Source organism: Colias philodice, chromosome 11 (assembly GCF_061535455.1).
Source record: "Colias philodice isolate Cphi_HAF_F1 chromosome 11, ilColPhil1 Martin Lab GWU primary, whole genome shotgun sequence".
Classification (NCBI taxonomy): Eukaryota; Metazoa; Arthropoda; class Insecta; order Lepidoptera; family Pieridae; genus Colias; species Colias philodice.
The window spans coordinates 4209650-4226929 of NC_143096.1; the positions used below are offsets into that span (position 1 = coordinate 4209650).

Genomic DNA, 17280 nt, shown 5'->3' on the forward strand with positions numbered 1-17280 from the left:
ACATTCCACAAATGTTAATATTATATGCAAAATTTTATTCTCGCAAAATATAATCAACTCTGAGCTGGGAAACTGTTTCAACATTTTACAAAACTTAATGTAGATAATATTAGTATTTGTGGAATGTATAACTGAAGTACAAACTTTTTTATATTCGGAATAAAACAAATAGATTAAATAGAAGGTAAACTTGTTAAAATTGTAAAAATATTTTATTCAGAAATGGGGTTGATATTTCAAACTGTTTCTTCTTTTTAGGATTCATACCTATTTTTAAATCTTGCGGTATTGGCGAGCAATAGTAAAATAGCATCCATTGAAAAGGATAATTTTATGAGTTGAAATAAAAAAAAAAATTGATTGAAAAAAAAATTTCATAAATTAATTTTTGTGAATATTGTATTAGGAGTACGTTCGGACTAGTTAGGGTTGAAATTGGTAATGTTATGGTAAACCTGTCCTGCGAAATGTCCTGAAAAATTCTGCCGAGGTAAAAGGCGTTATTTTAGAAGGCTTACCGGTATATTGTTATTTCGGGCTGGGAAGTTGTAAGCAATTTTTAATTTTATATGAAAATATAATATTTTGTGATTGACATGTAGGTATGTTATAGATGTTTGAATCAAAACTATATCATTGAAGCACATGTTGTTGTATAGTTAAATAATTAAGGATTTTCATGTCTAAAAAAAGGTTGAAATTATGTAACGTGAAATTACAAATGAATGGTATTATTATACTCTTTTATTTTGATCATTTCACGGCTAGCTCATCTAATGACCGAGAGCCATACATTTTCAAAATTGGTTAGAAAAAATGTCATTACGGAAATGATGTATTGTAATATAAATACTGATCACATACCGTACCTAATTGTACTATTATATTGTTCTTATCCTAATGTTGTATTTGTTTAAGTTGTATAATAAATAGATTTTGATTTTTTTTTAAATTGATGTTGTTTTAAAACAATTGTTACCGTAATTTAAGATTTAAGTTTGATTTAATTTGTTTATAAGCTTAGTTAAGGTATTTTATTGATTGTAAATATGTATATTATGAAATAAATTTTATCAGTAAATTTTCTTATCATTGTTTCATACCTTTTCCTCACTGTATGAAGTAATATATTTATTTATTTATTTGGAGATCTTACAGAAACAATTAAAGGCGTAGGTATACATAAATTAATGACATAATCAATAATAACATTAACAATTGTTTCCTCTACGTCTCACAGTGAACATAATAGAAAAAGTAAAAGAAAAAAAAAACACAATACAATTATTATCTGTTGCAAGATAGCCAAATATTTAAAACTAATACAGACTTCTGAAATATTAAACCGGGAGAAAAAGCATATATACGGAACATATTAAAAACAAATACAAGACCCTAATTGAAAGCCTTATTAGTATATCCAGTCCATCAATCCAGTCTAATAATTACTTGGAATTAAAATAATTCATTTCGAAATATAAAAAATACCCTAAAAATATTGATGAATAGGTATTAGCAAAGTACATCTAAAATTGTGACCAAAATATGCTAAAAAAACGACAAAAGCTTTTAAATCAATGTGTGCGAACTTATTTCACTAGCATACAAAAACTGTAAGTGATTGGCTGATATTCAATGAGTTCAATTTTACCCTGGAATTAAAAGTGGGAATATGGGCATCACCCCAAATTTGCGGCGCAATATTATAAAATCTTTTTTTTATAATTACCTAACTGAACTGAACTGAATTTGAACTGACGGAAGCTGCCACTTTTTATATGATAGAGTAACAAATTTCCATTTATCCTGACAAACTTTCTCGTTTATATCAAGATTACCTGTATTGAATAGCATACCTACCCATATTTTTTTTAATTATGACTCTATTTAGCAAAGAATCGATATATTATTGAAGCGCAGTCACGGTTCCAAGTTCTTTTATAATCAATAGTAAAGACGTGAGAGTTTGAGAACCGTTGATGCCGTTTGGCGCGAGCCGAAGAGTAGAGGTCAATTAAACGTAATAATATCTAATAAATTATAATACACAGAAGTGATAAATTATATCTAATAGCTAGCTATTAAATATAATCATTAGATCCGTATACAGTACGGATTTGCAGCTTAAAACAGGTGGCCACAATTAGTATATATTCAACCAAAATATTTCCCACGACTTGTTATCAAGTAGTTAATAATTATCAGGAATTCCTCATAAATTTAACTGTATAGGGACTTGCCTGTTTATTAAAACCTTTACGACTATTACTAGTATAGTATTACATTATAATTTACGTATCTTTGGTTTACGGCTGCTCTACACTTAGCAACGACCGAACGGAACATTAATACCATTTTCACTTAAAAAAAATGAGATAAGAATTTCAATTTACAATTCAATTTGGCTAAATACACTTAATTATAATTCATTCCAAAAATACATTTTTAAAGTACAAATACTAGGTAGTTTATGAAACTTTAATACCTTAAGAATGCGACTTTTAAATTAACTATTTAAGTAAAAATGTTTGAATGTTTATGTATGTACTATATGATTGCAATTTATATTTAATTTAATATTTTACATATTTCAAACAAAAGTAAGGAATAATCATTAAAGATACCACCATTGAAAAATAATAGATTCTTTGTTTATAAACTAATTCATGGATAAAATAACAAGTACCTAATATGCATTTATTCTAATTTTATGAATTGTGTAGTTGTATCTTTAAGTTTTTCTTCTATTTGTTTTTATTAATTGCATATCGTAAAATAAGAATTCTTGATTGATAAATGGTTTCCTAGAGTACATGACTACCTTAAAAACAGCAAAAAAGCATACAGATTATAATTAATATGTTCATATCAGTCAAAACATTAATTTTCAGTATATTACTAGTTACTAGGATATTTCGACTTGTATCTATCAATTATCTGCAAGTGATAATCCGATCGTAAAAGCTTCATTCGATTCGGAATAAATAGCCGCAATAAACAAATAAAAATGCATATTAATAAATGCATACTATAATAAACTTTTACATGCATGCATACTTTTATAAGTAAAGTTAAATGTGAACATTTCCAACAGACTCTTGTTGTATTGTCTAGACTCTAGGGAATTTTATTTTTAAATTAATAATTAACTGTTATTTTTTACCTTTTATCAAGATATCTAAAAAAACACAACCGCGGTCAACATTTTTAGAATATATTCTCATAGAACAAACTCTAATCGCAAAAATATAATTTGTAATACATTTATTTCGTGAGAAACAAAAATTTTAAATTTAACTTTAACACGTTTTAACTATTCCATTATTATGGAATATTTTCAATTATTCTCTGTTTATTAAAACTATAATTTATTGTGCTAACGGTCACGCAACAAATTGTGATAATCATCATCCCATTGTATAGTGGATTGTAGAAATCGCATGTTTTTAGAATCTCCCACGAACCAAAGGCTGCTAATTGGTTATCTATTTAGGTGACCTGTTGGTTAATGAAATAATTAAACACACTATATACAGGAATATGTTATTATGCATAAATGAATTGAATACAAGGATGTCTTTGACTAGGAAGTTGATCTTTTATCGACTTTCTATCTTATCTTGGCGACTGATTCTCAATAGATAGACATTTTGCATAAATATAATATTAAATTTTCAGAAATTTGTTTCGAAACACTTTTGTAAAGTGATATTCTTATGTAATTCCTGAGAATATTGCAATATATTCAGGTTAATAGTATAAAAATAGAGATAAAGCTTTTAATTGTTGTTATCTTTTGATTAATTGTTTCGTTACACAATGTGTTAGAACGTAAAATATCGATCTTAAGAACCAATTATATTAGGAAACACATTAATTTAATTAGTTTGTCGTATCTAATGAATCCAATTTTTGCGCATAATTTTTCATCATCATTGCATTCTTCCGCGTGTATTAAATTACACGACTTTTTGCATCATAAAATAATGCGCTGCTAACACAACATTTTAATTCAGGAACAATTAATCCAGTCTGTAGGTATTTATGCTCTACAAAAGGTGGCGTAGAAAATGTTTTGAAACAATATTGTTTAGGTATGAAAGGTTAATAAAGGTTAATAAAGGTTAATAATTTCCAACCATTTCGTCGTCATGACCAGAAGAAATCGAAGACGCTGGAGTACGCTTTCTAGTAACTTTGTACAGAGAGGACATGGATAAGGAATCCTTAGTTATCAATAAAAAGTAAATTTAAACTTGCATCTTTGCCGCCAACAAAGGACGCTGCATGGTATCATGCGTTTAGGACATACCACCAAGTCCAAAAATGGTATGGAATTGAAAAAAATCCAGAAGACTGGGGCTGGAGATATGACACCAATAGGCTCACTCCAATAACAACGACAGAGAAAGCAGCACCTCAGATGCTTTTAATCCGTCAGTCCTCGGATCACAGACACAATAGAAAATCTATTGTGTCTCGGCCCGATCGGGCCGCTCGGTGGTCAATGGGTTAAGTGTAATTTCTTGCCACTGTAAAAAAGGATGCAGCAAAGCATGTAGTTGCAGAAAAGCTAGATTAAAATGCTCTATTGTGTGTGGATTCTGTAGTGGTCAGCTGTGTGAAAATGCAGTAGAGATTCAGATAGATAACGAAGACTGTGATGACGACGAAATTTCATGGTTGGAAACTAAAAATACAGACAATGAGACAGAAAATTTCAGCGACGATAATGAAGAAGCCACCATTAACCAGCCTGGCCATCAAAAAGAATTAAAAAATGGTAGCTGCACAATTTTTAAACAAAATTAAAATTATATGATTTCTGTAAATATTATTATTTCCGTCGCTTGTAACTTTTTACCTTTAAGACTTACAGAATAATCATGTATGAAAAAAATGTAGGTAATTTTGTCTTCTTTGAACCCCTCATAGACACTTTTGTGATTTAGTAAACAATTGAGAAGTTATTTAAAATATACCTTATTTTAGCACCTTTCATTCAAGATGGCGGCTAGCGCCTGGGTCCGTCAAGGTCGAAAACTTGGATTTTTATTAACCTTTCATACCTAAACAATATTGTTTCAAAACATTTTCTACGCCACCTTTTGTAGAGCAGAGGCTTTTACATTTCCCCACAGACTGGACTAAATTGACATTTCTTGAATTTTAACTTTACGAATAATATTGGCCCCATTCTTAGCTCTATTCACGTATTATTTAAATAACAATTTAATGTTTTTATTAGTACGAGAGAAGTTAACTCTTTACTATCCCATAATCTATAATCATTTTGCGGTAGGTATGCTACTGTTATATTTTACGGAGAACACATGACACTTTTATATAGCATTTTCCATTCATGTGTTGTTTATCATAAAAATAAATACAATTTTATCCACATTAAAAAACTAAAATCAATTTCAGTAATTTCACCTCGCGAAATCTCTAAGAACTACCTTTTGTTTGTTACATGTAAAAGCCATGAAAATATATAAATAATTATCCGAATTTTAACCATAAAAATAAATACGCAAAATAAATACGCCATTGACATTAAAAAAAAGTTAACTCTATAGTCAAAGTTTTAAGGTCTAAATTGCAACCAAGTGCGAGGAAGAACCACCACGACGTCACGACTTTCTCACATTCACTCTCAATGAAAGCGCAAGTGATCTTGACCTACCTCAATACCGCACGTCATACTTTGTATGACACAGTAGGCGTGCTAGAGACTATGAAAAATGACGTCATCGGTTAATAGTTAGGGCATTGTTATGCAGAAATTTGCAATAAATTTTGATTAATATTTATTGAGAAATGTATTGTGATAATGAATTATGCAAAGCTTTGTGGGTAACAATTTAATTTTCTATAATTGATATTTAGAGATGGTACGAATTTTCTTGTTCTTTATTCGATTATAATTGTTGCCGGGACTCTGGATTCCTTCTGCAAATATGTAGATCCAATTATTAGTAAATTTTTCGATACTCACAATTCACTTTACAAGAAATGTTGAGTCCAATTATTGTGTATTTATTATTATTAATAACTTGTCTCATTTAGTTTAATAATATGTACTTTATCACTTAGGAAAAGGATCAGATAGATAATATTATTTTTTGTAAGTAATGGACTCTTGAATCTCTGACTCACAACTTGATATAAGTTATCTGTTTTTATACCTAACATAAAGAAAAGAATTCCAGGTTTTCAATTTTAAAATTATTCGCCATCACGCAAACAATGGAAAAGGGCACAAGGCCTAGTGTCATCGCCATCACATAAATTACATGGTCAGGTGACACAGAAAGATTGACAGACCGCATGCTACGGTCTGACGTTCCTGTCACGATTCTCATCGTCAAAATGTGGCTTGTGGGATTCCTGGTATTTAATATGTCACTAGAATAAGACGTTAAAGGTGTTCGACTGGAAGTACGAGATTGCCATGCATTAAATTACTTAACTTTAAACTCAGCTGGGGTATAATTATCTCGACGCTGTTCATGTATGGCTTGCTCCATTATTTACGGTTCATAATTACCTCCTTTTGGAAAAGCTTTTTAGTGGATAAAAATAATTTCTTATCTCATCAAAAATAAGCTTATTCTTAATGCTTGCATGTTTACAGCATACTACATTTAACAAAATATATCAAACTAATGCTTCGTCATGTTTGATCGAACAAACTTAAGATCCCAATGTGAAATAAATACAATCTTCGAATACATGAAGCACAAGTATATTAACATTTGATGTGAACATTATTTGGAAATCAGAAGTAGCCAGTAAGTGTTTTAAATCAGAGTCACAACCTACTTTCAATAGCTAAAATGTCAAGCTTCGTCTTCCTTTCTGTATGTTAGATGGTAGAAATAGGATTTGAGAAGTGATTTATTTAATTTAAGTACTTTTTTCAGAGTAAAGGTTATGAGACGAGTTATCTGCTAAGATAAAATATTTTGAAAAATTAAATTCATCATCAGCTTGTTGAATACAAGCAAAAAGATTACGAAGAATAACGTAAATAAAAAGACTAGGCAATTAGCTAAGGGGACATAATATTGGTAAAAGAGAAGTTACATTATGTTTCGAAACATGAACACTTTATATTTATTCAACAAATATTAGTCTAAGAAATTAAGAAAGAATCAGTGGGGAGTCAGTGAAATGTCCTCACCAGATATTTACAAAATGCAGCGTTAAGATTGCAACAATTTCAACATATAAGGGTACTGTAACATGAAACATGGTTCCATATTTGATCGATGCATCTAATCATGCAGTCTTATGTCATCTGGTTTACTATATAAGGTAAAATTTTACCTAATGCGGCTCACTCCAGTCCGATTTATGTATGCAACTTTTGATGTTGCTAATCGAATCAATTGCAACTAATTGTGAAAACATATTTTAATGTTGAGGAATATAAAGAATACGATCACAAAGCGGGATTTGGACCCGCGTCTTTCGCCTTGCCGGGGCTACTCCGAGCCTGTCGGCCACCTGATATATAATCCTGCCTGAGCAATCGAATTTCTTCTACTCTTTAGGTTTTATGTGTCGAAGTGATACCTCACATTTTATTATTTCCAAATATTGAAAAAAATAAATTAAAAAGTTAGTGTTAAATAGTCTATAGCTATATATTAGTGCTTGGATAAGGTATTGTTAACTTGTAAATACGTGACTAAAACATTATCGTACGACTAATGTCGTGAATTAAATAAACTAATATACTTTATGTACCATAAATCTCTCGTTAAAGCACGCACCTTTAGGTTAACCTAAGAAGAAATTGGCATTTATTCAACAAAATACAACAAAAACTAAGGCCTCATGGTAGCACAGTTGTCAGTTCTGTATCAAAGTATTATATAGTTTAGTATCTAGTTGAATTTTAAGACCTGTATCTTCGTATTACATAACTAATAACTATCTCAACTAGCTGTATGTAATGATTACTATACTCATATTATGATAAAATAAATAAACAAACATTAAAAGATTTTTTAACTGGCCTCCTACTTGCCAAATTTGTCTACAAAGCTAATGTATCAATTTTTGTCAGAGAACACAATACGTGGGTTATATAGTTATTGATTATTAATTATATAGTATAAACAGCAATACATAATATAATAATTATACCTTATAGTATGAATTATGCTGTTTTTAAATTTTTTTTATCTAAGTGTATCTTTATTCATAATGACGCATGTATTATTCGTAATTTTTTAATTATATACTAAATTATTATTATTTAATGTACATGTACTCCTTCCTGTGTTTTTATTATTATTTATAATAGTTGAGGTTACATAAATATTAACAGAACTTTTTGTTACATTTAAGCTATAGTTAAAATGCTATTCAAGGTCCTTTTGATTTAGAATCTCATATTATAGTAGCATATTATACTGCCCTTGTTGAAAGATTAACCCGTGCAATTTGTAAACATTATAATATCTTAGCAGTTAGCACTTATTATAAACTTATTTGTGTCCAGTAAATCAATCTAGCTCAGAATTTCTGATTTAAATAAGTATGTGGATATTTAAATAATTATGTGTAGTTGAACCTACTCTCGTAGTATACATATAATTTTAACATATTACTTACGTTTTATTCTGATTCTGTTTTAAAAGTCTGTTTTATACTATTTATGGATTCGTATGAGTAATGCGTTTTAATTTAAAGGCTATTAAAGTAAAATGGAACACGTTGATTTTCCAAAATAAAGACAAATTGATTGCGTATTGACCTTTCTATATAATTGCATATAAAGATACTTTAAGAACCTTTATCGTACGAATTCGTATATTACCTACGTATAATGATAAAAACTGCCCGTACGTAGTATTGTGTCCGTTATAGCATAATTTTATTTATTTTATTGTTAAACGAGTTTCAAGTTTATATCAAGTTTCTTGTCAATATTTTACGATATCAGCTTCAGAATCAGTATCAAATTGTTAAAATCTACACCAATTCAAATTTTGGTTTTAAAAATATAATACGATAAAGGTAAACGTTACAGCGGATTTAAATAAGTAAAGTTTAAAACCATTCTCTACTATTTACTTAACCTTAGTTTATTTGATTTTAAACATAATATTTACTTTTGATGTTGATTATTTTATATATGATGATGATGCCGATGATTTTATCGAAAAAAAGGAAAGGGTAAAAGTAAACTTATAACTATTTCATACTTTTGCATAGATAGTTGACGATAACACGAAAAATGACTGTAATACTATTAAGCTGTATTTCTGACCTTACGTGCTCTAGAAAATACAATAATTTCAAGAATATAAGGTAATGTAATGAAATAAACACAAAATAATGAACTGAATATTAAACATTTAAACCTGAAGTAGTCTTTCTTTTATACCAGAGATGTAAATAATGTATGAGGCAACTTGTTTTCATTATTGCATCATTTAATATTTTAATGTAGATAAACTATTTTTATAATTAAAATAAGATAATGCCAATTTATTTTTCCGGTTACGAAAACGTTGTTTATTGTTCGAATCACAAATCTTAAATACATATTTTGATAATACATAATCTTATGTCATTCTGTTTACAGTCACGATCCATATTTATGTGTATGTATAAAAACGCGAAGTATTCAGGATTTTTGGCTGGATTCTGGCCATTTATTCTACCAATATATTCCCAGAAAGGGCCACAAATCACTGTATTTGGCTTTGCTCATTTGCTATCGTACTAAATCTTCTTACCACCTAGTGAGCGTACAATAGTTTGCCTTTTTGTTCATAATTGCTATTGCAGGACCCTTACACACCAACAAGCATACATTCTACGAGCTTTGTGGCCTCTACTTTAACAAATTTTGAGAGCAATGACAGTTAACTCAGTTTTTCTTAGAATTTTCTTATTTCTATCACGCAGAGAAATTTCTAGCAACCCTCTCTTCATTGCTAGTTGAGTTACTTTTAAGTTTATTCATCACCACTTGTCTATGAACATGTTTCTACGAAGAATGATATTACTAATGCATTGCCATACGAATATAGCTAAAACATGTTTTGATTTTGATTTAATAATTATAAGGGTAAAAGTAATTATAAATAGAAATACAGTGCAACCTCGATATAACAAATCTGAAGGGAACAAATAAATATTCGTTATATCAAGTAATTCGTTGAACTGAGGTTCGTTATGTTGAGGTTAGGTTGGTCTAAAATTCGTTGTAAAGAGGTCTTTTACGTTTCTGATTTCCATTTCAACTTGAATCTTTAACAATAGTGACGAGCAGCAGTGTTCACATTACTTTCCAATTTAAATTAAACAAAAATGATCGTTTTACGAACAAAAGCATGTCGAAACCTGTCGCGACATGAATCACATACTATGAGATTAAGAATCATTACATTGGTTGGAACTTTATATAAAGGTTTTGGGTTGACGAAATTCGTTAATTAGAGGTATTTATACTTTTCTTGATAGTTAAAATTTCGTTATAAAGAGGTTGTTCGCAAAAAATGTTCGTAATGTAAAGGGATATTTTGTATTGAATCATAGGGACAATTCAAGGGGATTACGAAAAATTTGTTAAATCGAGGAAATCGTTATATTGAGGTACGTTATATTAAGGTTGCACTGTATAATAATAAATAATAAATAAATATTTCAGGACAATTTTCACACACGGCACGATCTGATCCCATACTAAGCTTTCGCTTGTGTTATGGAAACCAGATGGCTGATAAACCTGCCCTATAACGTATCTAATAACGTAAATAATACCTGCCCTATAACGTTGGTTATTTCTCATTTTCTCATAATGACTAGTAGCGACCTCTATGCAAATAACTTTAAAATAACTCGTACTTTCAAGTCAGTATTGATTACTTAGTGCTAACTTAACAGAACCGCTATCCGAAGTTAAAGATTTCTGTATGATGTTCAAGTTAGTTTTGCTAGTTGCCGCACGATGGCGTTATAACAAAATATTGAAATGCATTAAAATAAATAATTTAAGACATAGGTTTAAGACAAATTAAATGCTTTAATTTAAATTTAATTTAATATATTTTAGCGATAATCACCCAAGTCTTCGCTGTTCCATATATTATTAAGGATTGCAGTGTTAAATAGCTTATAATATTTCGCTTATCAAATTTCGATGTAGGTACTTAATTTGTTAAATTTGGACTGGCTATTAGTTTTTATTTGATGCCATTTAGATTTTAAACTCTATAAGATGCAAATAGTATTTGTTATATTAGTTTTTACTCATAAGGCTTTAAAAAAAATCCTAAACTGTCGTGTGTGATGTGAAGCACCCAAAATCAGACTTATAAAAGACTTTCATAGTCTTTAATCTAAATTTTAATCCTCTTTTTGACAAGTTTAACATAAAAACTTTTTTATATTATTTTAAAACTTACATTAAAAGCTTACATTTCGTTTTTCTATCCTCGCGTAGTGGTCACAGATATATACAGATATAGAGGTAGATTCTTTATCCTTATTTGCAAGACATAGATACATAAAATAATAGTAATAACATGATTGAGGCTTTACTTTTTATTGAAAATTCTAGAAAATTGTAAAAAATCTAAACTTGTTACGTATAATATTAGCGCTATTGGTAAGAAAGTAGGGCGCAAGAAATAACCAGGTATGTTCACACGGTCACTGGTCTAAAAAGTAACCTTGTCTTAATGGTGATAATGAAAGCTGAATCATCTTTTATTTCAGGATTCATATTTAATAAAAGATCTTATTAAGTATATTTAAAAGTTTATGTTCAGAAGATTCACACAGAAGAAAATTATAATTCCCTTTACGACAATTAAGGAAGTCGAGAGGACGTCATTTTTCAGAATCCCTACCTGTATATACAATTAAATATGTTCTTTTTTAAAAATAATGAATGAAATAATGAAATAATGAATGAAAGAATAATGTTGGAATTGGAACAAACATTTTTAAAACAATGCTTTTTAAAATTTTCAGTGTTCTCTAGTGCAACAATTTACATGAACATTAAATATTAGGAACAGTAAAATACAATCATAATAATATAGTCTACTGTAGAAATAAAAATTAATAAATTATCAAACTACGAATTAAATTACTTATTAATTATTGAAAAAGCTCTAAGTGTATGAATACAAATTTGCATGAATGGATGCCTAAAATATTTTCTTTCTAGTATTAACTAATTTTTAGGATCGTAATTATTCTTTCCTGAACCTGATTATTCAGTACTATTCTCCAAAGATGAAATTCCACATAATATTATAACCATACAAAGGATACTTTAATTTCATGGGTTCCCTTGACTACAAAATGATTAGGATGTATACGCCATAGTGGTGTAATCAGAACTAATATAAACAGAAGCGGAATAGAATCACCATCATTGTTAGTTCAGTCCTGTTGTACTCAAGGAGGAACATAATGCGTGGTATACAAGTAAGTGTTGTGATATGTGATTATAGTGAAATAATACATTTAATTCTAAATGTGATTTAAGTATCATATTAAGCTCAAACATTTATTCAATTAGACTTCTTCTAGAAGCACTTTTGAATCGTCATTACATATTTTTAACATTTACCACCGATTCAGAAAGCAGTATCTACGGAGAAGAAGATTAAACAACAAATAAGACATTATAATTGTTATAATTTTAACTATTAAATCATTTCTGAAGGATATCTAGTGATCATATATGTTTATTCATGAAAATTAAGTTAACAATGGGTTATACAAATTACTTATGATTCATTTATTGGACTGCAATTGAATTAATAACATTGATTTTATAAGTTTAAATAGTTATTTGGTTTTTAATGGCGTAGGTATTGTTAAAAATTACGATGTACTTAATACTAAGTTATTGAAAAAACATCATTTTATATTGAGATCGTAGTAGATACGTGGTAGAGACCAATGAAACTCACTTACTTAGCAATGAGGATTTGAACTAAAACATTAATATTGAATACTTCAGTGATTTTTAGACAAAAAGTGTAGTAGTGGAAAAATCCTTTATTGTTACACATTATTTAATATAATTTGTGTTAATGACAATAAGCCTATATCATTGTTTATATCTGCAAATAAAAATTATTGTCATACACGCTTTGAGCGCGTTTATGTCGTTTTTATAGATTTTATTAACATGTTAGTCATTATTATGACTTCATAGAAATAACCAGACTTGTTTAAGTGCATATAATTTGTTATACTCCGTAATTTTTATTGATACATTAAGCATTTCAATAATTAGCTTTTCAAGTTTTAGAGTAAAATAAACTTAAAAAAAATCATTTTCGATAAATCCTACGACGACCTATCTCACTAAGTACTTAAAAATATTTTTTTTATAAAAAGTACTGAATTTAAAAAGGCATTTTATTAAAAAAATAATCTTTCACAATTGCATCAATTAAAAATAGAATTTCAATCATTTTTTTCTCTACTAATATATAAATACCCTATGTTAGCTTTTGAAGAATTAAAATTTAATTATAGTATATAAATAATATTTAATAGTGGGTACGTTTTTATTATAAATATTAACAATATACGGACACAATAAGTTAAGAATCATTCACCTTAACCCATTAATAGAGTGCAGCAGGTTCTAACTTCATATTATGGTGTGATATGCACTACAACAAAATTCATAATAAATGCAGTATTTTACAATACTTTTATAAGTGATCATAAAAATGTCTCATCAAAAATATTGCGTTTGCGCGTTACATTTTCCACAACAATTAATAGCGTGTCAACTGGCACATACTATTATGAGAAGCAATTGCACTCTACCGGCAGTTAAACTAATGCCCTAATTAAAACAAAACCTATTACTCATTTACTGTACATAATTTAGTGCGAAAAGCCATCCTTCCTGTATTGTCAACACCCATCATACACGTAACGAGAATAGCTTTAATCGAATCATGTAAGCGGAAAATGAATACGTCTATTTTCATTTATTACCTATAACGCTTCCTGCGTTTGTTTTTATGCGCCCCATTGTTATATTTCTTAATCTCATACGTAAGATTAAATACTGACATATTGTCCGTACATTGTTCCGTCGTGTATGTGAATAGACAATACGACCTTATTTAGTTTACATGGTGGCAAGTTCATTTTTGTTTATTGTTATTTGTTATCCTGTGTTATATAATGGTATTTTAAGAGGTGAAGGTCAATAGGTTGTGCTACTGATATATTGATAATAATTATATACTCAAGGAATCTGAACGACTTTCTTATATTATACCTTACAATATGGCCTTTGAGCCAATTATATTTAGGAATCAATAAATAAAACAAAAAGTAAGTAAATTAATATATGTATTATGTATTTTCGTTATTACATTTCCAGATAGTGTCGTTCTTGGCCGTATGTGTAGCAGCGCATGCTGGGTACGTCGGTTATTCTGGAACGGGTGGTTATGGCTTCGCTGCAAACAATCCAGGATATGCCAGCTCCAATATTCATTCAGCTACCGGAGGATATTATGTAAGTTAAATATAAACCATTTTTTAGTTATCCTGACCTCATTGATTATACCCATATAAGCATTTTGATGTTATTTTTAAATAAAATAAAAATAAATAAATATTATAGGACATTATTACACAAATCGACCTAGTCCCACAGTAAGCTCAATTAAGGCTTGTGTTGTGGGTACTAGGCGACGATAAATATAATATTTAATAATTACATATATAGATAATAACACCCAGACCCAAGAACAAATAATTGAGTTCATCACACAAATATTTGCCCTGACCGGGGATCGAACCCGGGACCGTCGGCTCAGTAGGCAGTTACTTTACCACTGCGCCAACCGCGTCGTCAAAAAGATCGTTTTAGAAATCTTAGTAGAAAAATTATTGCTTATTAAAGATTTTATTCCAATAATAGATACGTTAAGTAATCTATATTATGCAATATCTATAGTTATTGTGATATCCCATTACGTAGTAATCAATTTAACATCTTTAATTTTTATTTATACTACTTCAATCGTATGCCTGCTCTATATTCTGTGCTATTAAAATCTTCACTTTGTAGTCAATTTCATTCTTACACATACTTAGGTATATTAGGTGATATAATAGCAATGATATAATAGCAATCACTCAAGCATACCCAAAATGCGTAATACGCGCAGGGCCATTTTCTAAATTAGATTCCCTAGCCCATATTATGCAAAACGTCACAAACCGTGACGATCCTTGCGACACTACGAATATGCGTAGCTCCGTAGCTAGGCCATATAATCACAGGTTTTACGCAAGGTCCGAAAACACTTATGTTCTAAAAAAGGTCTATAAAAATTTGTTCTTACAAAAGTCGTACATAAAGGATGATCGAATCGAGAATAGTATTTCTGTCTTCTGAATCTTTTGGTATTACTTACCTATATTAATTATAAAGCGTGTCTTTTATCAGCTTTGGAAAATGTTTTGTTAATTGTCATCCTGATACATAAATTCAACTAAATATGGAGCATATTATTCTAGTATTAGTATGATTCATAATGTGACTCATGAAGAACATCAATTACAAGAAGTCTCTTGGTAAAAAATATCACAATGATTCATATAGGTTGTTAGGTCATCAAACAGACCTATTTTTATTGGCTATTGTTATACTTGATATGGTATTTTAATTAAAATAACTGTTTTACCATTGATGTCACACTTTATGAACTTAACTGCCAGCTAGTGTTTGAAAAAAATATCGATAGAAAAATTTCAGTCTTTAGAATTCGTTTCAGGTGCTTGAGCTACTACATAAATATAATTATGCAAAATAGATATAATTAGTGTTTTGACACATTTAGGAAAAAGTTTGTAATAAGGGCCTACATACGCACATAGAGACACCACAAGTGCATTAAAATTACATAATACCAGCCATAATACTGTAAAATACCAAAAAATATTATGGTTTTATGTTATAGTTTCAGAGCCATCTAGTGATACTTACATTTTACTTTATAATACGTTATGTCAAATTGTAGACCTGTAAACAGTAAATACTGCACATAAATATTCCACGAGAGGTCGCTTAGTAGTAAAAATTTGTTGTTCATAATCTGAGTTCGTAATATTATTAGACCTATGTAATTTACAAAAGTCGAAAAATACGATGGGCTGCCAGTCCACATTGCCTTTAAATCAATAGCCCACAAGTATTGTAAAGTACCCAATATTAGATTAATTAGAGACGATAATTTATAAATAGCTACTATTTTAATGCTGTGTGTTTCTTTCAGTCTCGTCCCAAATATGCGTTTGATTATTCCGTGAGTGACCCACATACCGGCGACCACAAGACGCAATGGGAAACTCGCGATGGTGATGTAGTGAGAGGTAATTATAATTAAATTTACTATTAACATAATATATTATACTTGAATAATTAAACATAACATTTATCTGAAGTTCCCAAAAACGAAGAATTTCCACAGTTTGTAAAGCTTTTATGTTTCATGTTGTTTTCCTCGTCATAATAATATTTTCATCGTACTGACGACGAAGTTTTGGTTCATTAATATTGGCATTCATTATTATAAATTCGAATATAATAATCCAATAATTTTGTAAATTTCAGGTGCCTACTCACTCGCCGAACCAGATGGCTCCACTCGTATTGTCGAATACACCGCTGATAAAATCAATGGTTTCAACGCGGTTGTCAGAAGAATCGGTAGAGGGCAGCACACACAGTTTTTTGGAAATCAGTTTAACGCTGGTTACCATGGCTACCACTAGATGGCGCTGTTTTAACTTTAGATCGTAGTATTTATTCGAAATTCGAAAATATTTATAATTTGTTTATTTGTGGCGTTTATCAATTATTTTGTACGAAATAAAGTTATTTAACATTTTTTACATATCTACTGGTTTTTATTTATGCGGTTATGCCCATAAAAAAATCTATTCAAAGTTCGCACGCACTTCTTTGTGAAGAACCAAAAATATCTACTCATAAGATAGCTCTTTGGAAAATCATTTATTCGATTTAATGTATTCCCATTATTCTACTAATATTAATTGTTTATTCCTTAATCGTCGATGCGCGTAAATTTATGCAAATATTTCATATTGCAATAAAAATTTTAATCGAAAATTTTAGCGAAGATCACACCTATCGCTATTTGCTTGACTAATAATGTGTGTCGACAGAATTTTTTAACGCGGAACATATTAAAAGTGAATTAAAAACAGTATTGATGGATCATTATGTCA

At 29.4% G+C, this 17280-nt stretch overlaps 2 protein-coding genes across 2 annotated transcripts in view; one reads left to right on the top strand and one right to left on the bottom strand.

Annotated features, from left to right (window-relative positions):
- Positions 1–17280, bottom strand: part of LOC149484467 (band 7 protein AAEL010189-like) — a 277474-nt gene that overhangs the window by 97404 nt on the left and 162790 nt on the right. The gene's annotated exons all lie outside the window — the stretch shown is intronic.
- LOC149484475 (cuticle protein 19-like) lies at positions 12373–16928 on the top strand. Its single transcript, XM_089700685.1, has 4 exons — positions 12373–12465; positions 14399–14536; positions 16305–16401; positions 16643–16928. The coding sequence occupies exons 1-4, from the start codon at positions 12451–12453 to the stop codon at positions 16801–16803; spliced, it is 411 nt and encodes a 136-aa protein (XP_089556811.1). The 5' UTR covers positions 12373–12450; the 3' UTR covers positions 16804–16928.